Below are 26,613 nucleotides of genomic sequence, written 5' to 3' on the forward strand. Positions count from 1 at the left end.
TTGCCCAGTACAGCATGTAGCATATAACAGACCTCTGTAAGTTTGCTGAATTTAGTAACACTAAAATGACTCTGCAATATCCCCATCTGTTTGTGGTCTTTATGCCAAGACATCTCCCTGAAAACAAAGGGAATATACCACCTGTCAAGGAGCTCCTTCCACTTTTTGGCAATTATCTTGAGTTTTTCTTCAAACAGAACCCAAGAGTATCTGGCTGCATATTCTTCTCATATGATCTAGGGCTAAATCTAAGGGCCACAGAGAACAAAAATAATCAATTCCTCTAATTCTTCAGTTAATCTTTTCTTCTTCTAATAATTCCAATTATTTGTTAAGATTCTGACACTAATTCTAATTTGTGAATTTTCTGACATGACCAAGCAATTCTCTGACAGCTGCTGGGTGTTCTACTATTTAACTCAATTCTGGCACTATCCATCTAAAGATAGGGTCAGATGCCATAGGCTAAGGGTTCAGTCCCACAACACGGTCTCCTACCCCTACCTCTACTTCAGTGGCCAACTGCTGTTCAATTGCTGAGTCATGTCTGACTCTTGGCAACCCCATAGACAGTAGCATTTCAAGCTTCCCTGCCCTTCACTATCTCCTAGAGTTTGCTCAAACTCATGTCCATTGAGTTGGTGATGCCATCCAACAATCTCATCCTCTGTTGCCCCCTTCTCCTCCTGCCCTTAATCTTTTCCCAACATCAGTGTCTTTTCCAATGAGTCGGCTCTTCACATCAGATGGCCAAAGTATTGGAGTTTCAGTTTTAGCATCAGTCCTTCCAATGAATATTCAAGGTTGATTTCCTTTAGGATTGACTGGTTTGAACTTCTTGCAGTCCAAGGAACTCTAAAGAGTCTTCTCCAGCACCACCATTCAAAAGCATCAATTCTTTGGCGCTCAGCCCTCTTTATGGTCCAACTTTCACATCTGTACATGACTACTGGAAAAACCACAGTTTTGACTATACAGACCTTTGTCAGCAAAGTGATGTCTCTGCTTTTTAATACACTGTCTAGGTTTGTCACAGCTTTTCTTCCAAGGAGCTTTCCAAGTGTTTTAATTTCATGGCTGCAGTCACTGTCCGCAGTGATTCTGGAGACCCAAAATATAAAATCTGTCATTGTTTCCACTTTTCCCCCATCTATTTGCCATGAAGTAATGTTCTCTTGGTATCTACAATTCTAGTCTTTCTCATTCTATTGTTTTCCTCTATTTCTTTGCATTGTTCACTTAAGGCAGCTTTCTTACCTCTCCCTGCTATTCTCCGGAACTCTGCACTTAGTTGGATATATCTTTCCTTTCTCCTTTGCCTTTCACTTCTCTTCTTTTCTCAGCTATTTGTAAAGGCTCTTCAATCACTTTACCTTCTTGAGCGTTTCTTCTTCTTTGAGATAGTTCCAGTCACTACCTCCTGTACAATGTTATAAACCTCCATCCATAGTTCTTCAGGCACTCTGTCTACCAGATCTAATCCCCTGAATCTATTCATTACCTCCACTGATGGTGCTTCTGACTACTGGCTGTGGACTGGAGGTTCCAATGACCCTCTCCATGCGTTTGCTTAATTTGTTAGAGTAGCCCAAAGAACTCAGAGAAACATGTTACCAAGTAGATTACCAATTTACAACTTACGAACAGATAAAAGATATGCATAAGGCAAAGTATGTGGCAAGGGGTGTAGAACTTCCATGCTCTTTGGTCTTGCCACTCTCTCAGCATCTCCACATGTTCACCAGTCTGCAAGCTCCCTGTGCCCTGTCCTTTGGGTTGTTATGGAGGTGTCATTATATAGGCAGGTTTAATTAAATCATTGGCTACTGTTGATCAATTTAACCTCTAGTCCCTCTCCTCTTTCCTGGAGGTCAGAAAAGTTTCAACTTTCAAATCACAGGGCTTGTTCCCCTGGCAAGCAGCTCTCATCTTTAGGTTACCTGAAAGTTTTCCAAAAGTCACCTCATTAACATAACAAAGACATCTTTATGCCTCTCATCACTTAGGAAATTTGATTTTTGGAGCTTTGTGCCAGGAATAGGGAGAAACCCAAATACATAGTACTTATTATAAGTTACAATAACATATTCACTCAATACAGATCAAATTAAGTGTTTAGCACTGCTGCTGCATCACTTCAGTCGTGTCCGACTCTGTGCAACCCCATAGACGGCAGCCCACCAGGCTTCCCGTCCCTGGGATTCTCCAGGCAAGAACACTGGAGTGGATTGCCATTTCCTTCTCCATTGCATGAAAGTGAAAAGTGAAAGTGAAGTCGCTCAGTCATGTCCGACTCTAGCGACCCCATGGACTGCAGCCTACCAGGCTCCTCCATCCATGGGATTTTCTAGGCAAAATTACTGGAGTGGGGTGCCATTGCCTTCTCCGTTTAGCACTATCCTTGAGTATGAAAATGCAAAACTGGAAAAAAAAAAAAGAAAAATATTATTTCTAAAGTCTTTGCTTTAGAAATAAAATTTGCTTGTCATTGGTAAACAAAGGATATTGTAGCCATCAAGACATTACATTATAACCACCCAAAAGATGAGCCCTGAGGGAACCCAGGATAGAAACAGATTACCTGCCATTTAGGAATCATCAGATTGCACCTATCCCTGAGGGTGCAGCTTGGGGGAAGTCATGATGAGAAAACACAGGATACTGGCCCCATATAGCCGAGGTTCATATCAAGGAATGATTTCAGTGAGCTCAGACTCTTGCATCTTCCAATATTCAGAAAAGTGCTAAAATCCTTAACTTGAGATACCTGGTTTTCTTTGCTTAACAATAATCTTTTGATGTTTCAACTACTTGACCTTTGTTTTGCTGACTTAAAAATGCACCAACGTGAGAGTTGTGAGTTAAGTTTTATTTGGGGCAAAATGAGGACTATAGTCTGGGAGACAGCATTTCAGATAGCTCTGAGAAACTGCTCCAAAGAGGTAGAGGGAAGGTCAGCATATATGTGATTTGGGAGCAGACATCATCATGAAGAAATGTGGTGCTTTTCTAGACATGAGAAGATGCAACAATTGAGCTCACAGAATCAGTTCCTGAAAATATATAACTATTTGAAGACCTGTTCTGCCAATTTTTTCAGAGCACGGAATGCCTCTTTCCTGAACTCCCTTCAGCAGATATTGAAGGCCAGCAGCTGCAGCAGCATGTGTGATTTAATCCTTGTAGAGGTAGACAGGAAGTGTACATGGCAAGTGCCAACTGGTAGTTAACAGTTGCAAAAACTCCTGTATACCCTGGCTCCCCCTTCTCCTCCTCATAACAGTTTTCTCAGCACTATCTGAGATGCTGTCTCCCAGACTTGAAGTCACAATAATGTATGCCCAATAAAACTCTCAATTTTTAGGTTGTGCATTTAAAACAATTTTTTTTATCTATTTGGCTGCAATAGGTCTTAATTTAAGTATGCGGTATCTTCAATCTTCACATAGACAGGCAGGATCTTTAGATGTGGCATGTGGGATCTAGTTCCTTCATCAGGGATCGAACCCAGGCCCCCAGAATTGGGAGTTTGGAATCTTAGCCACTGTATTATCACAAGGAAGTCCTTTAGGTTGTGCCTTTTTTTTTTTTCTGTTGACAGCTTATTGGGGAAAACAATTTAATAAAGGCAATACAGATGTAAATGAACTATTAAAACATAATAAACTTCTATGGTGAAGGGAATTACAGGCTACTATGGAACTTGTAGAAGGGAAGAGGAGAATGTCAGAACAGATTTATCAGAACAGAGACTGCCTCAGTTGTGAGCCCTCTTACTTAAAGATTGATTATGCCTGAGAAAGAAAATACTGACTGCTGTATCCGTAAACAAAGGATGCTGCAGTCATCAGTGATTGTAGTCACCATGGACGGTGAGCCCTGAGGGAGTTCACAATGGAAACAAGGAATACCGACCATCAGCAACCATTAGACTGCAGCCACCCTCAATGCTATAGCCTGAAGAAACTCGGCATGAGGAAACATGGGATATTGGCCTAGATAACTGATGTGCTTATCAAAGGAATGATTTCAGTGGGCCCAGACTCCCATTTCTCCATTCACAGCAATGCACCAAAATCCTTAACTTAAAGTATATAGTTTTCTTTTATTAACAAGAGCTTCTTGGGAATTTCCTGGCAGTCCAATGGTTAGGACATGGTGCTTTCACAACTGAGGGTTGGGGTTTGATCTCTGGTTGTGGAACTATGATCCCACAAGCCATGTGGTGCAGTCAAAAAAAAAAAAAAAAAAAAACCCAAAACAGTAAATTGTACATGCTGTTGTTGCAAAAATTCCCATATATCCTGGCTTCTCCTCCTTCCTTTTTGGTACAGTTTTCTCAGCATTTATCTGAGAGGCTGTCTCCCAGGCTTGAAGTTCTAAGTTCAGTTCAGTTCAGTTCAGTTGCTCAGTCGTGTCTGACTCTCTGTGACCCCATGAACCGCAGCACACCAGGCCTCCTTGTCCATCACCAACTCCTGGAGTCCACCCAAATCCATGTCCATCAAGTTGGTGATGCCATCCAACCATCTCATCCTCTGTTGTCCCCTTCTCCTCCTGCCCTCAATCTTTCCCAGCATCAGGGTCTTTTCAAATGAGTCAGCACTTTGCATCAGGTGGCCAAAGTATTGGAGTTTCAGCGTCAACATCAGTCCTTCCAATGAACACCCAGGACTGATCTCCTTTAGGATGGACTGGTCGGATCTCTTTGCAGTCCAAGAGACTCTCAAGAGTCTTCTCCAACACCACGTTACTCTGAACTTTCAGGTTTTTTGTTTCTTTCCAGTTGACATGTCCCAGTAGAATTCTTTGTTTTACCTCTTATAACTTACCTCCATCAAATTTATATGCCTATATTTTAAATACAAATATTTATCAAAAGCTTAATTTAAAAAAATGGAACCATCTATTCCCCCACACCTCCTTTCCAGTCACATGTCTCAAAAGTGGCCACTTTCTTCAGTTGTTCCCTTTCACATTTTATTGCTAAATTTATGCTTCAGAAAATGATTAGTTTATCATAAGACCTAAGTTATCATAGAGGGACTGGAAAAACAAGAAGTTTCTATAGCAATGATGTCTTCAAGAAGACAATGCATTAACTGATTATGACCATACCAAAACACATAGACATTTTCATTGTTACATAGATCTCCTTAGTGAATTTCCACTACCATATGAAGGCTAACTAGTTGTTCATCAACCTACTTCATGCTCCTGGAAACAGAGAAACTTTGTATTTTCCAAGCCTCCCTTGAAATGAGATGGAGGCCAAGATAGCTCTGACAAGAGAATGTGGACAGAAGTGATGGATGCCACTTATAGGCCTGGCCTATTACATGTATCACGAAATCCTTCACACAGCTAGCATGAAGGGACTCCAAAACAGCAGAGTCATTCTGGAGTAGAAAAAAAAAAAATCTAAATTTCTTTTTTGGGGGTGGCCATGCCACACAACTTGTGGGATCTTAGTTCCCCCACCAGGCATTGAACTCAGGCCCCCTACAGTGGAAGTGCAGCATTCTAACCACTAGACTGCCAGGAAATTCACTAGAAAAAAAATCTATATTCTTGAGTCAACATTTAGAAAAGCCACCAAACCTGCAGGAGGACTCTGCGTGGATGAAAAGTAAAATTTCATACCTTTCTTGTCTTAAAGATTTGGGAATTTATTTGTTACCATAGTGTAGTCTTCCCTGACTAACACAACTGAGTCACAAGAACTCTATGGAATATTCTACCTAAGGCGAGGGGAGGTGGGTCAGTTGGTAAGTGGGATGAAAGAGCAGCTCAACACAGAGCAAACGACTTGCTTTCCTAGCTCCCAAGGGTATTACCAAGAGAAAGCAGCTGATGGGTGAAGTCCACTGCCCTGTACAGGTCCCCAAGCCGGAAGCTGATATCACTGAGATGGTTCAGGACTTGAACCTTGGAGACAGTGCTATACTCCCCTGCATTCAGTTGCTTTAGCACTTGCTGCATCCAAAGCATTGAATGGTGAAGGTCACTGATGCTGAGGGCTGTCTGGCCCAGCCTGAAGCAATCACCAACACTCAAGGTAGAACGATACTTGGTTCCTAGAAGTAAGAACAATGATATTCCTGATAAAGGACACAAAGGATGATCACTGAGGTCAATAAAGAGATCATTCACCCACTCTATTCCCACTATCCAAATACAACCAGTCTTAAGTTGTTTCCCTTCATATTTTATCTCTGAGTACATGCTTCAGAAAATAATCAGATTATTTTTATAACTATGTTTGGTTAAGATAAGGGGTTTACCCCATAGAAGACACTGAAATGAGTTCCCACGGACCACCTTATTAGTAGGAACATACTTTATTTTTTAAAACATAAGGCAGTATGGGGAGAATAAGCATGAATCAAGACATCTAGGCAGGTTCTAATTCAAGATAATATAAGAATGAGACACTGATAAAAGCTATATTTGATGAAGCAGGTGTAGACTTTAAAAAATACTTACAATCTAGAAGTTGAGAGTTATGTTTTATTCAAATTTTTAGGACTTAAAGCCTGGGAGGCAGCACTTCAAGTAACCCCGAGAGAATCCCTCCAAGGAGGAGAGAAAGGGGAGCCAGGTTATATAGCAGTTTTGCAACAGGGCAGGTAACATGCATGTCAAAAAAAATTACTGTTAATTAAAGGAAAAATAGGTATCTCGAGTTAAGGAATTTAGCACTTTTCTATGTATGGGAAGATGCAAGAGTCTGGGCTCACTGAAATCATTCCTTTGATATGCACCTCACTTATCTAAGACCAGTATCCTATGTTTTCAAATCCTGAGTCTCCTCAGGTCTCACTGGCTCATGTTGGAGGGCTGCAATCACTGATGACTGTGACATCTTTGTTTACTGATATGGTAGGAAATACGCCATTTCTCACAAAGTTTTGAAAGTCATCTGCCTATTATACCAAATCCACCCAGGCATAACTGTTCAATTTCTCTTCTACTTCCTAAAATCAGATTCCAGTTTCCTAGAACATGAAGTCTTTCTGGTTTTTATCTCCTAAATTCCCATGAAAGGTCCAGAGTTCTCAGAACACCTCACAGCCACATGAGGTGGCTAAAAAGCAAAAAGTAGTTTCTTCCTCTGTATTTCTCAAGTCCTACAGGAAAAAAATTGCAAGTTCTAAAGACAAGAAAAGCAGCTCTAAAGCAAATGTTCACAAAGAGAACCCATGCATGTTGCTTACCTGGCAGGACTCCCCTGGAAAGAGCCGTCAGATCCAGTCTGTACGTGCGCTGAAGAAGCAGCAGAGCCTTAGCAGCCCCAATTACATCCTCCTCTGTAGGGAAAAACCTGTGCAATGATGTGAGCCTGGAAGTAAACACTTCCACACACCAGAGAGGCAGAAAGTTAAAGGAGAAAGAAAAAAAGATCACATGAAATTACTGATAAAAGGAAATGATCCAGTAAAGAACAGACTGCAACTTGTGGGTTCGGTTCCTGTCAGGAAGATCCCCTGGAGAAGGAAATGGCAGCTCACTCCAGTATTCTTGCCTGGGAAATTCCATGGACAGAGGAGCCTAGTGGGCGACAGTCCATGGGGCTGCGAAAGAGTCAGATACGACTTAGTGACTAAACAACAAAGAACAGACCCGAGCATACTATCAGACCTCAATACTTTACACAAAATTGAAGTCATCTGGAAATAGTGGGAATGGGGGTGCTGGGGCAATGACTTTCTAAAACTATCCTCCAACACAGTAACTACTGGCTACATGTGGTTATGAAACTGTAAATTTATTAAAATTAAATAAAATTTAAAATTCAGCCCCTCAATCATACTAATTAAATTACATTTCAAATGCTCAATAGCCAGATATGGCTAATAACTACCATGCTGGATAGTGCAGATACAGAACACTTCCATCATGAACAGTTTTACTGCACATGCAGTGCTCAGTTTCTAAGTCATATTTGACTCTTTGTGACCTCCTGGATGTAGCCCGTCAGGCTCCTCTGTCCATGAGATTTCCCAGACAAGAATACTGGAGTGAGTTGCCATTTCCTTCTCTAGGGGAACCTTCCTGACCCAGGAATCAAACACGCACTTCCTGCATTGGTAGGCAAATTCTTTACCACTGAGCCACAGAAATGCTCTAAAATAAATCCTAGAATTGAAAACAACAGATAAAATTAATAAATCATTGGTAGTGCTGCAAGGTAGCTTATTAATGCAAATGAAAATTGTTTCTAGAGGAACTCACTTTCAAGCAGATTTCAAAGAATAATTTCCACAAAAATAAGTCCAAGGAAAGCAAATATTAATAGCTCTCAGGAGGAAAAAAAAAAAGCAGAAACAATCCAAAAAATTTAAAAATTCAGATGTTAGAATTATATGACATATAATATGAAAGAATATATTTAATATATCTGAAGAAATGGAATGCTGCTAAGTCCTTCAGTCGTTTCCGACTCTGTGACCCCATAGACAGCAGCCCACCAGGCTCCCCCGTCCCTGGGATTCTCCAGGCAAGAACACTGGAGTGGGTTGCCATTGCCTTCTCCAATGCATGAAAGTGAAAAGTGAAAGTGAAGTCGCTCAGTCGTGTCTGACTCTTAGCGACCCCAAGGACTGCAGCCTACCAGGCTCCTCCATCCATGGGATTTTCCAGGCAAGAGTACTGGAGTGGGGTGCCATTGCCTTCTCCGGAAGAAATGGAATAGGGACTTGAAATACGATAAAACTGCAAGAAGGTGACAAACACTATCCAAACTGAAATACATAAAAACTGAATTAAAAGTTCAATAGATTTGGGACTTCTGGGTTTGGCCATGATAAAGTAGCTTACAGTGAAGTAACTTTCCCACAAAAAGCAAATATAAAATATGAACAGAATCAATAAAACAATTATTTGAAGGCATTGGATAGCAATTAATGTAAACTGACTTGGAGGCTATACTCGTTAAAAGAAGGAAGATACTAGAGGTAAGCTCTGCACTCAACCTAAATTTTCCAAAAGCCATTTAACTGTATACTTGAAATAAATGAATTTTATGGTATGCAAATAGCTCCTCAACAAAGCTGTTTTAAAAAGTCAGAGTGTTGTTCTATAAGGAATTGAGTGTCCCCATGAAAAAGACCAGATACACTGGCATTTTGATGTTTCCTAGAGTAAGATTAGCACCCTCCCCAACAGCTAACCCAAATTCTACCAATATAAACATTCTGCTTACATTTTCAGTATTTTCTGAGGTTTTAAGTTTTCTCCTTCAACTTAGCCTCTCTGATACCAACCCTCTCTGATATGAACAAATGATTTTTAAAAAATTCACCAAGTATATAATGAAACCCTCCAACATGAGAATCCATGATAATACAAAAATGCACAAAAAGGGTTCCTGGATAAACATAATAACGGGAACAGACAAAACTTTCCTTAAAACTGATAAATAACACTTAAGAGATATTTAAGTTGATAGACAATACATCGAAAACACAAATGCAAAACATTCTGTAAAAAGAACAACAATCATAAAAATAAAAAAGATTTTAGAAGTTCAAAATGACCGTCAAAAAATTAAATTCAAAGTACAATTGCCAGTTCTAGGAAGTATAAAAAACAGGCAAAGAAATGAAAAATATGAGAAAAACAGGATCAATGCAGGAGATCCCCCATCCAAGTAATGTAAGCTCCAGAAAGAAAGAAGAGAGAAAATACAAGAAATTATGAGAAATACAATTTTCCAGAACTAAAGAAAAACACAATCTCTTGTATTGAATGCACTCACCAAGTGACAATCTGAGAAAATGAAACTAACAAACAAAATTCTCCCAAAGTACCATTGTGAAATCTTAGCCCGAGGATAAAGATAAGACCTTGCAAGAGAGGGGAAAAAAACAGGTATTCTACAAAGAAGGGAGAATCAGACTGGTATCAGTCTGTCCCTTAGTTACAGTGGACACTAGAACAACAAAAGTTTTGAGGAAAAATTCCTTCAATTTTTGGCATGCTTGAAATAGGGCTAAAAAATGAATAAATTCTATTTGGAACAGGAAAATAAATGTTTTCGGAAAGATATTTTTAAAGAAACTCATAATAACTCATTTTACTAGACTTAGAAAATCAAAATAATAATATTCTGACTTCTGCTTCTGCCCACAAATATTAAATGCTACAAGACTGTTCTCTCTCACCATAAGCATCTAGAAAACTGGACAAAATAAATCAAATTGGACAAAAAGCAGAGCAGGACTAATCCTTAAGAACAGTAAAAGAGACAATGAGAACCCTATGGTAGCCCCATATTTCTTCCTGGAGACAAATTCTTAACATCACTGTTGGGGATGCCAAGGCAGTAAGAAACTGCAGAACAGAGTATCAAAGAAGAGGGAAACATACACACACACACACACACACACACACACACACACACACACAAAAGGTCCTGAAATCTAAAAATGGGTCTCCTCTATTCTTTGGCTATAATACTTTTCTATACTTGCATTAGGCAAAAATCCAAAAAACTAGACAAAGAAATACTGTAGAGGAAAAATAATAATCAAGAATTTTAAATCTAAACAATTCTCATCATTTATACAAGGCAGGAAATCATTTGACTTCCCACTATCAAAATGGGGAAACTATGCTCAATATACAGAGCACTCACTAGAAATCCCACCAAAAATGGGTCTTGCAGGAGGAATTAATCCACAGAATACAGACCACTCTAGATTCACCTTAACAAAAATTAAAAGCAAGCTTCAAAGGGATAAAACTGACCTGTATTTAAATGCTTGCTAGAATAAAAACACTCTATAAAGAATATCACAAAATTCAAGGTAAAATTCATAATCCTGGCACTCAGTAAAAAACTACCAGACCTGTTCAGACAGGAAGTGGACCAGGCACAACCTTTAGAAGAATAAATGACACAAACTGATTAGAGCCAAAAAGGTCCAAGTCCACATCCACTAGATCTTGAGCCTCAGTACACACCTCATTATGATAACACATCAACAAGCTAAATGACATACCCATAGGCGCCATGACAGTTCCAAGGCCAACTATAAAAGTCAAAAAGTGGGTGGTGGTCCAAATCCTGAAAATGCCCATCCCCTGCCACAAAAAAACTACAGGCCAATATCACTGATGAACATAGATGCAAAAATCCTTAACAAAATTCTAGCAAACAGAACCCAACAACATATTAAAAAGATCATACATCATGACCAAGTGGGCTTTATCCCAAGGATGCAAGGATTCTTTAATATCCACAAATCAATCAATGTGATACACCACATTAACAAATTGAAAGATAAAAACCATATGATTATCTCAATAGATACAGAGAAAGCCTTTGACAAAATTCAACATCCATTTTGATAAAAAAAAAAAAAAACCTCCAGAAAGCAGGCATAGAAGGAACATACCTCAACATAATAAAAGCCATATATGACAAATCCACAGCAAACATTATCCTCGATGGAGAAAAATTGAAAGCATTTCCCCTGAAGTCAGGAACAAGACAAGGGTGCCCACTGTCACCACTACTATTCAACATAGTTTAGGAAGTTTTAGCCACAGCAATCAGAGAAAAAAAGAAATAAAAGGAATTCAGATTGGAAAAGAAGAAGTCAAACTCTCACTGTTTGCAGATGACATGATCCTCTACACAGAAAACCCTAAAGACTCCACCAGAAAATTACTAGAGCTAATCAATGAATATAGTAAAGTTGCAGGATATAAAATCAACACACAGAAATGCCTTGCATTCCTATACACTAACAATGAGAAAACAGAAAGAGAAATTAAGGAAACAATTTCATTCACCATTGCAACGAAAAGAATAAAACACTTAGGAATAAATCTACCTAAAGAAACAAAAGACATATATATAGAAAACTATAAAACACTGATGAAAGAAATCAACAGTGACACAAATAGATGGATAAATATACCATGTTCACGGATCAGAAGAATCAATATAGTGAAAATGAGTATACTACCCAAAGCAATCTGTAGATTCAATGCAATCCCTATCAAGCTACCAATGGTATTTTTTAGAGAACTAGAACAAATAATTTCACAATTTGTATGGAAATACAAAAAACCTCGAATAGCCAAAGCGATCTTGAGAAAGAAGAATGGACCTGGAGGAATCAACCTGCCTGACTTCAGGCTCTACTACAAAGCTACAGTCATCAAGACAGTATGGTACTGGCACAAAGGCAGAAATATAGATCAATGGAACAAAATAAAAAGCCTAAAGATAAATTCGTACACCTTTGGACACCTTATCTTTGACAAAGGAGGCAAAAATATACAATGGAGAAAAGACAAACTCTCTAACAAGCGGTGCTGGGAAAACTGGTCAACCACTTGTAAAAGAATGAAACTAGAACACTTTCTAACACCATACACAAAAATAAACTCAAGATGGATTAAAGATCTAAACGTAAGACCAGAAACTATAAAACTCCTAGAGGAAAACATAGGCAAAACACTCTCTGACATAAATCACAGCAGGATCCTCTATGACCCACCTCCCAGAGTAATGGAAATAAAAGCAAAAATAAACAAATGGGACCTAATTAAACTTACAAGCTTTTGCACAACAAAGGAAACCATACACAAGGTGAAAAGACAGCCTTCAGAATGGGAGAAAATAATAGCAAATGAAGCAACTGACAAAGAATTAATCTCGGGGTACTCTTTCTGCCCCCTTCTGATGCCTATGTCAGAAGCTTTCTCTATCTCCTTTATACTTTAATAAAACTTTATTACACAAAAGCTCTGAGCGATCAAGCCTTGTCTCTGGCCCCGGATTGAATTCTTCTCCTCTGGGGGCCAAGAATCCCGGTGTCTTCGCGTGATTCAACAACAACCTTTCATCTTGGGGGCTCATCCAGGATCCTTCAGGACAAGATGGGAGCTAACAATTCCAGCCTCACTCCTTTAAACTGTATCCTGAAAAACTGGGATAGATTTGATCCCCAGGGCTTAAAGAAGACACACCTGGTCTTCCTATGTGATACTGCATGGCCACAGTATCCATTGGAGGATGGTGAACGGTGGCCAGTTGGAGGGTCTTTTAAGTATAATAACTGTTCTACAATTAGACCGGGTCTATAAGGAACAAGGGAAATGGGTAGAAGTAGCATATGTGTTGCCCTTTTTCTCTCTGCGAAATATGCCAGACTTATGTCCTAAGGGTATAGATTTCGGTGTGAAACCTTCAGCTCCCTCTTGTCCTCTTACTTTGCCCCTGTACCTGGGACTCCAAACAGATTCACACTGCCCACATGGAGGTCCAAACAACTCCTGTCTCAGTACGACCTCAGACTACTCTGGCTTCAGTAGAAACTCAGACCATCGAAGTAAGAGATGAGATGGAGGACAGGAGACAAAGAGAAGAGGAAAAACAGGTTTCTCCAATCTATCCCTGGGATCATATGCGCAGAGCAGCCAGAGAGACTGAGGAACAGCCACCCAAGCTGTTGCCTCTTTATGAAACAACCACCGGGAGCAATAATCAGTTTGTGAGAGTTAATAAGCCTTTTTCTTATCAAGAAATACAAAGAATCAAGGAGGATCTGGGAGACTATTTAGAGGACCCAGAAAAATATATTAGAGCTTTTAAAGGTGTTACTCTGCTTTATGACCTCACTTGGAAGGATGTGATGTATATCTTGGGACAAACGCTGACTCCCGAGTCAAAGACTCAAGTTTTGGGAAAAGCGGTTGCTTATGGAGATGAATGGCTTGGTAATGAATCAATAGGGAAGAGGGAGAATGAGATAGCGGCCCTTGCCACTGGGAATCAGGCGGTCCCAACTATAGAACCAGAATGGGACTACAACACAGCTAAAGGAAGATGGGATCAGAGTCATTTTGTTAGATGTATTCTTGAAGGACTTAGGCAGGTACGTTCTAAGCCTTTTAAACTAAGGCAAATTGGCAGACATAGAACAGGAGGAGAAGGAAGCTCCTGGTAAATTCCTAGATAGACTGAGAGAAGGCCTTTGCAGATTCACTGAGATTGATCCCGAAAGTGAAGAGGGAAAAGTGATTTTAAAGGATAGATTTCTCACTCAGTCAGCTCCAGATATCCGCCGTAAGCTATTAAAACAGGCGTATGGACCAAATCAGCCTTTAGACTCTGTTACAACTGGCTCAGACAGTCTATTATGGTAGGGAATATAAGGAAAAGAAAGGCAAAAAAAGACAAAGGAAAAGGCGGAAGCCTTAGCCATGGCTATGAAAAAGTTCTTAAACAGCCTGAGAAAAATGCACAGAGGGGCCCAGGTGAAAAGGGATGGGCTTGCTATTACTGTGGAAAGGAGGGACACCTCAAGCAGGATTGCCCTCAGGCATCTAAGCCACCCCCGACTCTATGTCCGGTCTGCAAAGGACCACACTGGAAGAGAGACTGCCCCCAGAGGTGTAGGTCTCCGGGTCGGACTCTCAAAACAATCAAGACTGAAGGTGCTTCTCAAGACAATCAAGACTGAACGTGCCCGGGGATCCCCACACAGGCTCCCGTCCTAATTACACCTGAGGAACCCCGGGTATTAATAATTGTGGGGGGCCTATCTGTCGATTTGGAGAAGGAAATGGCAACCCACTCCAGTGTTCTTGCCTGGAGAATCCCAGGGACGGGGGAGCCTGGTGGGCTGTCGTCTCTGGGGTCGCACAGAGTCGGACACGACCGAAGCGACTTAGCAGCAGCAGCAGCAGCAATCCGTCGATTTCCTTTTAGATACTGGGGCAACTTTGTGCTTACTGAAGCCCCTGGCCCACTTTCTTCCCAATCCGCTTCCATAATGGGACTGTCTGGACGAGCCAAAAGGTATTATTTCAGTTATTCTTTATCTTGCAACTGGGATTCTGTGCTGTTTTCATGTGCTGTTTCTGATCGTGCCAGAATCTCCCTCACCCCTTTTGGGAAGGGATATACTTAGCAAGGTCCATGCTTCTGTTTTCATGAATATGGAGCCCTTCCTTTCTCTCCCTTTAGTTGAACAAAGTGTAAATCCTAGAGTATGGGCTGATGGAAAATCTGTGGGCCGAGCACAAAATGCTATTCCTATAGTTGTTAAGCTCAAAGACCCACATGTATTTCCACATAAGAAGCAGTATCCACTGAAACCTGAAGTTAAGGAAGGGTTAAAACCCATCATCGAAAATTTAAAGGAGCAGGGACTATTAATTCCCTGTAACAGTCCTCACAACACTCCTATTTTGGGTATAAAGGAATCAAATGGTAAATGGAGACTAGCTCAAGATTTACGAATAATAAGTGAGGCTGTAGTTCCTTTACACCCCGTGGTGCCTAATCCTTATACTCTATTGTCTGAAATTCCTGAACGGGCCAAATATTTCTCAGTAATTGATTTAAAGGATGCCTTTTATTCAGTGCCTCTGGCAGAAGGAAGTCAATTTCTATTTGCCTTTGAAGACCCTACACAGCCAGCTTCTCAGTTAACCTGGACAGTTTTGCCTCAGGGATTTCATAACAGTCCTCACTTATTCAGACGAAGTTTGTCACGGGATCTACAAAACTTTAATAGCTCTGAAGCAGTGGTGTTACAATACATAGATGATATTTTGCTCTGTGCTGAGACAGAGGAAGCTTGTTCGCGAGCCTCAGAAGATTTCTTAAACTTTCTGGCAGACTGTGGTTACAAGGCATCAAGAGAAAAGGCTCAGCTTTGTCAACAATCGGTTAGATATCTGGGCCTAATCCTATCAGAAGGGACTAGGGCCCTAGGCCCTGAGAGAATTAAACCTATACTAAATCATCCCTATGACTTTAAGACAATTGAGAGGATTTTTGGGAATCACAGGTTACTGTCTCATTCGGATTCCGGGTTACAGGGAACTTGCCCGGCCTTTATATAAACTTATAGCTGAAACTCAGCAGGCCCAAACCGACAAACTGGTTTGGTCTCCAGAAACTCAAAAGGCTTTTAAGTTTCTTCAGACTGCTCTCCTGCAAGCTCCAGCTCTGAGCTTGCCCACAGGGTCAGGATTTAATTTGTCACTGAAAGAAAAGGTGTGGCATTGGGAGTTTTGACACAACCCCGAGGGCCTCACCAGCAAACTATTGCTTATGTAAGCAGAGAATTAGATGTAGTTTCATGTGGGTGGCCCCACTGCCTAAGAGTAATTGGGGCAGCGGCTTTATTAGCACCTGAAGCTTTAAAAATAATTAATGGACGAAACCGTATTGACTTCTCATGATGTGAGTGGAATATTAAATTCTAAGGTTAATATTTGGATGACAGACAGTAGGCTTCTTAAGTATCAGTCATTGTTGTTAGAAGGACCAGTAACTAAGCTTAAAGTTTGTGGAAATTTAAATCTTGCCACTTTCCTTCCTGAGAAGGAAAATGAAACACCTGATCACAATTGTTCTCAATTCCTAACTTTAAACTATGCAGCTCGGGAGGATCTAAAGGATACCCCATTAGACAATCCTGACATGGAAATATTTACAGATGGCAGTTCTTTTGTTCGGGATGGAAAGCGTAAAGCAGGTTACGCTGTGGTGACTGCTGAACACGTTTTGGAAGCAAACTCTCTCCCCCAGGGAACCAGTGCTAAGTTAGCGGAGCTTGTGGCTCTGACACGAGCTTTAGAGTTAAGCAAAGGGGAGCTGATGGGCCTGATAATCTATGTGAGTCTTCTTCTGCTGACTCCAAAAATCCTGAGTCTGCCGTTTGATCCTCAAGACAATGCCTTCCTGTCCTGGGCTCACTCCTACGCTGCATTCCACAATCGGTCTAACTGCTGGGTCTGGGGAGCACTCCCCTCTTCATCAGTGGAAGGCTTCCCGTGGTGGACATCTCCACTTCAAGGAAAAGACTTTCTCCAAGTCTGTGAGTACCTTTGACGACAATCACATGTGATGTCTCTTATTCATCTGATGACATCTACCAACCCTAAAATGGACTGGTGCAGCACTTTGCACTTTAACTATGGACATGATGTGACTTTTAATTTTTATTCTGAATGTTGTGTTTTTGCTGTTTGCTCCCTGCATCTGTAAGTGTATAACTGGATTCGTTTCTAGCTGCATGAAAACTTTTAAGTTACAAATGGTTGCTCAAACTCCTGCTACTGTTGCAGCTTCCTTCAACTACTATTTAGGGCCCCTGGATCAGATATCCTCAATATGAGGATAGGAGAATATGTTGCCTCACCAATTTAGGGACAATGCCCCTTGTCAACTCGGAAGCAGTTATGGAAAGAGAACGATGCCCCTTTCCCCTAGGCAACATAATTCTCCTAAAAGAAAAGAGGGGAATGAGAGAGTCATTTCCTAAGCAGGTTGATAAGGAGTCTAGGGGTCCCCAAGGAGAGAGGAGTCTGGAATTCTCAAGGAGGAAGAAAGGACAAACTTTTTTTCTTTCTCCACATTCCTTAGGATTATATAACAATAATGTATCCTGACTAAGGCCAGTCTCTGGATTAAACCTTCTGTTATCTTAAAATGTAAATTATGGGAGTAGACCTGGTCTTTACAAGGATGTATCCTGCCTGAGGACAGTGTTATCTTAAAATGTAAATTATGGGAGTAGGTCTGATGAGGTCTTTACAACCTCCAGACATTCTTTGGATTATATAACTTCATTGTTAACACTCGCGAGCGGGTACTCTTTCTGCCCCCTTCTGATGCCTATGTCAGAAGCTTTCTCTATCTCCTTTATACTCTAATAAAACTTTATTACACACACACACAAAAAAAAGAATTAATCTCAAAAATATACAAGCAGCTTCTGCAGCTCAATTCCAGAAAAATAAATGACCCAATCAAAAAGTGGGCTGAAGAACTAAACAGACGTTTCTCCAAAGAAGACATACAGATGGCTAACAAACAAATGCAAAGATGCTCAACATCACTCATTATCAGAGAAATGCAAATCAAAACCACAATGAGGTACCATCTCATGCCTGTCAGAATGGCTGCGATCCAAAAGTCTACAAACAATGAATGCTGGAAAGGATGTGGAGAAAAGGGAAGCATCTTACACTGTAGGTGGGAATGCAAACTAGTACAGCCACTATGGAGAACAGTGTGGAGATTACTTAAAAAACTGGAAACAGAACTGCCCTATGACCCAGCAATCCCACTGCTGGGCATACACACCGAGGAAACCAGAACTGAAAGAGACATGTGTACCCCAATGTTCATCGCAGCACTGTTTATGATAGCCAGGACATGGAAGCAACCTAGATGTCCATCAGTAGACGAATGAATAAGAAAGCTGTGGTACATATACACAATGGAATATTACTCAGCCATTAAAAAGAATGCATTTGGATCAGTTCTAATGAGGTTGATGAAACTGGAGCCTTAAGTCAGAAAGAAAAACACCAATACAGTATACTAACACATATATATGGAATTTAGAAAGATGGTAACAATGACCCTATATGCGAGACAGCAAAAAAGACACAGATATAAAGAACAGTCTTTTGGAATCTGTGGGAAAAGGCAAGGGTGGGATGATTTGAGAGAATAGCATTGAAACACGTATATTATCAAATGTGAAACAGATTGCCAGTCCAGGTTCAATACATGATCAGGGTGCTCAGGGGTGGTGCACTGGGAAGACCCTGGGTGGGATGGGGAGGAAGGTGGGAGGGGTATTCAGGATGGGGAACACATGTACACCCATGGCTGATTCATGTCAATGTATGGCAAAACCCACTATAATAATGTAATTAGCCTCTAATTAAAATTAATTAATTAATTTAATTTAAAAAAATAAAATAAAACTAAAAAAAAAAAATTCCCATCCCTTCCCCAAAATAGCTAAAATATTCCTCCCACTCATTAGCCAATGAAATTACCTACCTATCCCTATAAAAACTGACAACCCCATACCCTGGTGCCTCTCTCACCTTCTGAGATGGCCCATACTCTATTTATGAAGTGTATATATCCCTGAATAAACCTTTCACTTTACTATGCTCACTCTTGAATTCTTTCCTGAGCTAAAGCAAGAACCTACACTTGATGTATTTAATCCATTTTATCTGCACCATTGGTTTATTAGCTGTCATTTTAAAAAAAAGTTGTAATGGTTGCTATGGAGTTCGCAATATGCATATTTAACTTACTGTGAAAGACATTATATATTATTATGTCTCCTTCTAAATGTAAATACTTTATAACACTATGCCTCCATTTTCTGAGAGCTGGGACATGACTATCCTCTCTGGCCCCATTTCTTTCCTATAACAATGTGAAGAGATCAGGAAAATATAAACCATAATCAGGAAAAAATCAATCAACAGAAAAGGACCCAACAATGATAGATTATAAACTACTAAACAAAAACTTTTAGATAGTTATTATAAATATTATGAATAAGCACAAAGATATAAAGAAAAACTTGAACATTATGAGAAACAAATATTATTTAAAAAGAACTAAGCAGGGACTTCCCTAATGGACTGTTGTTCAGTCGCTCAGTCGTGACCAAGTCTTTGTGACCCCATGGATTGCAGCATACCAGGCTTCCCTATCCTTCACTATCTTCCCAAGTTTGCTCAAACTTATGTCCATTGAGTCGACCATCCAGCCATCTTATCCTCTGTCGGCCCCTTATTCTCCTGCCCTGAATCTTTCCCAGCATCAGGGCAGTCTGTCGTTTAATTGGTGAACTTTTTCTTCTAAGCTAAAGGCTTTATTTCCTTTTTGAATAGTCATTATTTAATTCGCTGTGTGAGGTCTTAGCTGCATGATGGGGGAACTTTTTGCACTGCACAGATCTCTCATTGCAGTGCACACACTCTCTAGGTTGTGGTGCTTGGACTCAGTAGCTCTGCAGCATGTGGCATTTTAATCCCATGACCAGGGACTGAACCCAGTCCTCTGCATTGCAAGACAAATTCTTAAGCACTAGACCACCAGGGAAGTCCCTAATTGGAGAATTTTGACCATTCACATTTAAAGTAATTATTAATATAGTTGAATTCAGTTCAGTTCAGTTGCTCAGTCATGTCCAACTCTTCATGACCCCATGGACCACAAAGCATGCTAGGCCTCCCTGTCCATCACCAACTCCTGGAATTTACTCAAACTCATCTCCACTGAGTCGGTGGTGCCATCCAACCATCTTATCCTCTGTCATCCCCTTCTCCTCCTGCCTTAAATCTTTCCCAGCATCAGGGTTTTTTCAAATGAATCAGCTCTTCACATCAGGTGACTAAAGTATTGGAGCTTCAGCATCAGTCCTTCCAATAAACACTCAGGACGGATTTTCTTTAGGATGGATTGGTTGGATCTCCTTGTTTTCCAAGGGACTCTGAAAAGTCTTCTCCAACAACACAGTTCAAAAGCATCAATTCTTCAGCGCTCAGCTTTCTTTATAGTCCAACTGTCACATCCATACATGACTACTGGAAAAACCATTGCTTTGATGAGACGGACTTTGTTGGCAAAGTAATATCTCTGCTTTTTAATATGCTGTCTAGGTAGGTCATAGCTTTTCTTCAAAGGAGCAAGCGTCTTTCAATTTCATGGCTGCAGTCACCATCTGCAGTGATTTTGGAGCCCAAAAAGTCTGCCACTGTTTCCCCATTTGCCATAAAGTGATGGAACCAGATGCCATGATCTTAGTTTTCTGAACACTGAGCTTTAAGCCAACTTTTTCACTCTCCTCCTTCACTTTCATCAAGAGACTCTTTAGTTCTTCTTCACTTTCTGCCATAAGGGTGGTGTCATCTGCATATCTGAGGTTATTGATACTTCTCCCAGCAATCTTGATTCCAGCTTGTGCTTCTTCCAGCCCAGCGTTTCTCATGATATACTCTGCATAGAAGTTAAATAAGCAGGGTGACAATATACAGCCTTGATGTACCCCTTTTCCTATTTGGAACCAGTCTGTTGTTTTATGTCCAGTTCTAACTGTTGCTTCCTAACCTGCATACAGATTTCTCAAGAGGCAGGTCAGGTGGTCTGGTATTCCCATCTCTTTCAGAATTTATATTAAAAAAGTAAAATAAAATACATAGACTTCTCTCTCAAAAAAAAAAAAAAAAAAAAGAATTTTCCAGTTTACTGTGATCCACACAGTCAAAGGCTTTGGCATAGTCAATAAACCAGAAAGAGATGTTTTTCTGGAACTCTCTTGCTTTGCTGATGATCCAGTGGACGTTGGCAACTTGATCTCTGGTTCCTCTGCCTTTTCTAAAACCAGCTTGAACATCTGGAAGTTCACGGTTCACGTATTGTTGAAGCCTGGCTTGGAGAATTTTGAGCATTACTTTACTAGAGTGTGAGATGAGTGCAATTGTGTGGTAGTTTGAGCATTCTTTGGCATTGCTTTTCTTAGGGATTGAAATGAAAATTGACCTTTTCCAGTCCTGTGGCCACTGCTGAGTTGTCCATATTTGCTGGCTGGCATATTGAGTGCAGCACTTTCACAGCATCATCTTTCAGGATTTGAAATAGCTCAACTGGAATTCCACCACCTCCACTAGCTTTGCTCGTAGTGATGCTTTCTAAGGCCCACTTGACTTCACATTCTAGGATGTATGGCTCTAGCTGAGTGATTATCTGATTCACCATCACCATTGTGATTATCTGGGTTGTGAAGATCTTTTTGTACAGTTCTGTGTATTCTTGTCACCTCTTCTTAATATCTTCTGCTTCTGTGAGGCCCATACAATTTCTGTCCTTTATTGAGCCCATTTTTGCATGAAATGTTCCCCTGGTATCTTTAATTTTCTTGAAGAGATCTCTAGTCTTTCCCATTCTGTTGTTTTCCTCTATTTCTTTGCATTGATCACAGAGAAAGGCTTTCTTATCTCTCCTTGCTATTCTTTGGAACTCTGCATTCAAATGGATATATCTTGCCTTTTCTCCTTTGCTTTTCACTTCTCTTCTTTTCACAGCTATTTTTAAGGCCTCCTCAGACAGCCATTTTGCTTTTTTGCATTTATTTTTCTTGGGGATGGTCTTGATCCCTGTCTCCTGTACAATGTCACAAACCTCCATCCATTGTTCATCAGGCACTGTATCAGACCTAGGCCCTTAAATCTATTTCCCACTTCCACTGTATAATTGTAAGGGATCTGATAGCTAGATTAAGATGTATCATATTTGTTATTCTACTCATTGCCCTTGTTCTTTGTTTCTTTGTCCTCTACTCTTTCTTCCTTCTCTGGTTTTAATTAAGAATTTTATATAATTTTGTATTCCATAATTAGAATATCAACTTCTTAAAAACGTACAGTAGTTGCCCTAGAGTTTTCAATATGTTTACTTGTATATTAACACTGTACTGTTTCTTGGGTATTGCATATATCTTGTAACAGAGTATTCTCAATTTTTCCTCCAATTCCTTATAATACTGTTTTCATTCATTTGATTTGTGTTAACTATAATCATTTAATATATTTTTTCCATTATTATTGAACTAATATCTTCCTTATCATTTACTGATCTCTTCCTTTATATACAGACCCAAGTTTCTGACACATACCATTTTACTTCTCTCTGAACAACTCCTTTTAATATTTCCTCCAAGGTAGGTCTACTAGCAACAAATTTCCTCAATTTTTATCTGAGAAAGTCTTTATTTTACTTCCCTTTGGAAGGTTAATTTCACTCAATACAGCATTATAGGTCAATGGGGTTTTTTCCAACACTTTAAATATTTCACCACTATCTGCTTGCTTGCATGACTCTGAACAAAGGCCTGATATAACTCTCATTCTTGTTCTTGAACAAGTAAAATAGTTTTTCCTTATGTTTTCCTTTAAATTTTTTTTCTTTTTCTTTGATTTTGTGCAGTTTGGTGTAGACTTTCGGGTATTTTTCCTGCATCGTGTACTCTGACTTGTTGGATCTGTGGTTTGGTGTTTGTCACTAATTTTGGAAAATTCTAAGCCATGCTTACCTTAAATATTTCTTCTATTCCTTTCTCTCTTTTCCTTTTGGTATTTCCATTATACATATGATACCTCTTTTGTAATTTTCTCATAATTTTTGGATATCCTGTTCTAACATTATTTTTCTTTTCTTTTCAGCCTAAGAAGTTTCTGTTAACATATCTTCAAGTCACTGTTTCTTTCCTCATTCCTGTCCAGCTGATAAGCCCATCAAAGGTAGTCTTCATTTTTGTTACAGAAGTTTTTAAATTTCTAATATTTCCTTTATTAAAATTAATTTTTATTGGAGTATAGCTGATTTACAATGTTGTGCTAGTTTCTGCTATACAGCAAAGTGAATCAACTATACATATACATATATCCACTATTTTCAAAATTTTATCAACCATATAGAGTATTGAGCAGAGTTCCTGTGCTATTCAGTAGGTTCTTATTAGTTATCTACTTTAAATATAGTAGTGTATATATGTCAATCCCAATCTCCAAATTTATCTCCTCCTCTCCCTATTAAATCTTAGAGTTTCCATCTCTCTGCTTACATTACTCATCTGTTCCTTCATGTTGTCCACTTTCCCATTAGAGCCCTTAGCATAAAGGAAAAACTGGGGACTAAGATGTCCAGAGAGCTTTGAAAAGCTCTGACACAATTTCAGGACTCTAGAATGTCACTCACATGTACAGTGCACTGTACATTCCTAGGAAAGACCTAAGAAGGCCCTAATCTTTCATTTCCCTCTGTCCTTGAGTCTCTGTACCAGCAGCATATGAAAGATAAGGCACAGTTGTAAACTCTCTGCCTGAGTATTGAAAGTATGCCCTGATATCCACACAGAGTCCCTCAGCAAAAGCTGAGAAACTTTTGTGGCAAGTTAACTAAGAAAATCTTTGTTCAAAAATTAGCTGACCAACTAACAGAGACTTAAGAGGCTACACAAAGAACATATACAGTACAGAACAGAATTACAGTGTATAAGTCATTAAACAAACAGGATCAACAACAACAAAACCTGGGAGTAAGATGAAGGGGAATCTGATTTCCAGAGTTCCCATGTTATATTACTAAAATGTCCAGTTTTCATACCTCAAAAATACAAGACATGCAAAGAAACTGGAAAGTACAGTTTTTATACAGAAGAAAAGCAACCTGGAAACCCATAAATTGGATTTACTAAGTAAGACTTTAAATCAACTATTATAAATATTTTCCAAGAATTAAGGACAATTATGTCTAAAAAATATTAAAGAATAATCATGATGTCTCATCAAAGAGAGAATACTATAAAGAGAGTAAAGTATAAGAAAGAACCAAATAGAAATTCTGGGCTTGAAAAACACAAGAAATGTAACACAAAATTTACTAGAAGGGCTCACCAACAGATGTGAACTGGCAGGTAGGTCAAATGAGGGTACTTAGTGTGAGGAACAAAGAGGAAAAAAGAATGAAACAAAGCAGAGCCTGGAGTGATATCAGGGAATACAGCAGGGTAAGAATAGCCAAGAATCTCTCTCTATGTAACTAGACAATAATTGCAGTGTCAAAAAATGTCTAAACTAACTGTTATGGAACTCCAGAGTACACTTGAAAGTTTGCAGCTTCTAAGGGAATGCTTGGCTGGTAAACTGCAGTTGATATCATTTGATTTCAGAACTCAATAGAACTCCAACTATTCATCCCTATGTCAGGTGGCTCCTGTAGTATCTCTGAACTGCTGCTGCTGCTCCTAAGTCGCTTCAGTTGTGTCCGACTCTGCGCGACCCCAGAGACTGCAGCCCACCAGGCTCCGCCATCCCTGGGATTCTCCAGGCAAGAACACTGGAGTGGGTTGCCATTTCCTTCTCCAATGCATGAAAGGGAAAAGTGAAAGTGAAGTCGCTCAGTCGTGTCCAACTCCCAGCGACCCCATGGACTGCAGCCTACCAGGCTCCTCCGTCCATAGGATTTTCCAGGCAAGAGTACTGGAGTGGGGTGCCATTGCCTTCTCCAATCTCTGAACTACACCTGTATAAATTTTATGCCAGTGTATTTTGGTTCAGCCGCTCAGTCGTGTCCAACTCTTTGTGACCCCATGAACCACAGCATACCAGGCCTCCTTGTCCATCACCAACTCCCGGAGTCCACCCAAACCCATGTCCACTGAGTCAGTGATGCCATCCAACCATCTCATCCTCTGTCGTCCCCTTCTCTTCCTGCCCTCAATCTTTCCCAGCATCAGGGTCTTTTCAAATGAGTCAGCTCTTCGCATCCGGTGGCCAAAGTATTGGAGTTTCTGCTTCAACATCAATCCTTCCAATGAACACCCAGGACTGATCTCCTTTAGAATGGACTGGTTGGATCTCCTTGCAGTCCAAGGGACTCTCAAGAGTCTTCTCCAACACCACAGTTCAAAAGCATCAACTCTTCGGCGCTCAGCTGTCTTCACAGTCCAACTCTCACATCCATACATGACCACTGGAAAAACCATAACCTTGACTAGACGGACCTTTGTTGAAAAAGTAATGCCTCTGCTTTTCAATATGCTGTCTAGGTTGGTCATAACTTTCCTTCCAAGGAGTAAGCGTATTTAAGGAGGGAAAAAAAGCCTGTAAACATACAGACATGATGGTTACTTCTATCGGGTAGGTTAGAGGTGGATTTCGCATCTTTATTACAAGAGTCATGCTGATTGCCAACTCTGCTGTTATGTTGATAGTCTTCTAGTTTCCCATGAAAATAACTCTGTTATTTTCAACCCCCTCCACATAGAAAAATGCTTCAAGGAAAGCTAGGGGCATCTACTGATCATGCACTAACTAGTCTAAGTTAATCACAAAAGTCCTGTTCCCCTTGTTAGTGATCTGCCTCAGCAAGGGCACCTAATGCAATTTAAGCTAATGAGACATGAGTTTAGTGGGAGACATCAGAAAATATTTCTTCAGTGTTATATTAATAAATAAAAGTAAGAAATAGCTCTTTAGCCAGTTATTGTGCTGTCTCTAAATATGATACCTAAAACTATTAGATATTTGAATCAGAGAAAGCTAAACTGAGGAGAAGCAGATACATTACTAGCAGAAGAGATGAAAAGAATCTGAGTTCATAACATGGTTGAGGCTCTCAATCAAGCAGCCCTAAAACTGCCTGATCTTTGCAGAATTTCTTTTTATATGCAATATTACATTTTCCTCATTGTTGAAGCTATTATTGTCTGCCAAAAGTATCTCTAATTAAATTTTTTTTATAATCTTAATTTTGTTTATAATGCTAATGTATGATTTTGACATCCCTACTTAGAAGCATAATGCTATGCTAAGTCACTTCAGTCGTGTCCGACTCTGTGCGACCCCAGAGACGGCAGCCCACCAGGCTTCCCCGTCCCTGGGATTCTCCAGGCAAGAACACTGGAGTGGGTTGCCATTTCCTTCTCCAATGCATGAAAGTGAAAAGTGAAAGTGAAGTCGTGTCCGACCCTCAGTGACCCCATGGACTGCAGCCTACCAGGTTCCTCCATCCATGGGATTTTCCAGGCAAGAGTACTGGAGTGGGGTGCCACTGCCTTCTCTGAGAAGCATAATAGATAACTCAAATTTAACTGCCAATCTTTGCCCTCAAACATGCTCCACCCACTCACTTCCCCATGTCAGTTAACTCTATTCTTCTAACTCTTAAGGCTAAATCCCAGATTTGCTCTCATGTTCTTTCTTTCCTTCTCTACTCCATCATGAAATAACAATGGTTCTACCTTCAAAATTACA

At 40.0% G+C, this 26,613-nt stretch overlaps 1 protein-coding gene across 1 annotated transcript in view; it reads right to left on the reverse strand.

Annotated features, from left to right (window-relative positions):
- LOC102414203 (prolyl 4-hydroxylase subunit alpha-2) overlaps positions 1-26,613 on the reverse strand; it is a 147,924-nt gene that overhangs the window by 89,323 nt on the left and 31,988 nt on the right. The window contains exons 2-3 of the mRNA XM_044948719.2: positions 7,218-7,355; positions 5,838-6,077 (exon numbers count right to left, since the gene is read on the reverse strand). Coding sequence (XP_044804654.2) covers positions 5,838-5,991 — 154 coding nt within the window. The 5' untranslated portion in view covers positions 5,992-6,077; positions 7,218-7,355. The remainder of the gene's footprint in view (positions 1-5,837; positions 6,078-7,217; positions 7,356-26,613) is intronic.

Source organism: Bubalus bubalis, chromosome 9 (genome assembly GCF_019923935.1).
Source record: "Bubalus bubalis isolate 160015118507 breed Murrah chromosome 9, NDDB_SH_1, whole genome shotgun sequence".
In the NCBI taxonomy this organism is placed as follows: Eukaryota; Metazoa; Chordata; class Mammalia; order Artiodactyla; family Bovidae; genus Bubalus; species Bubalus bubalis.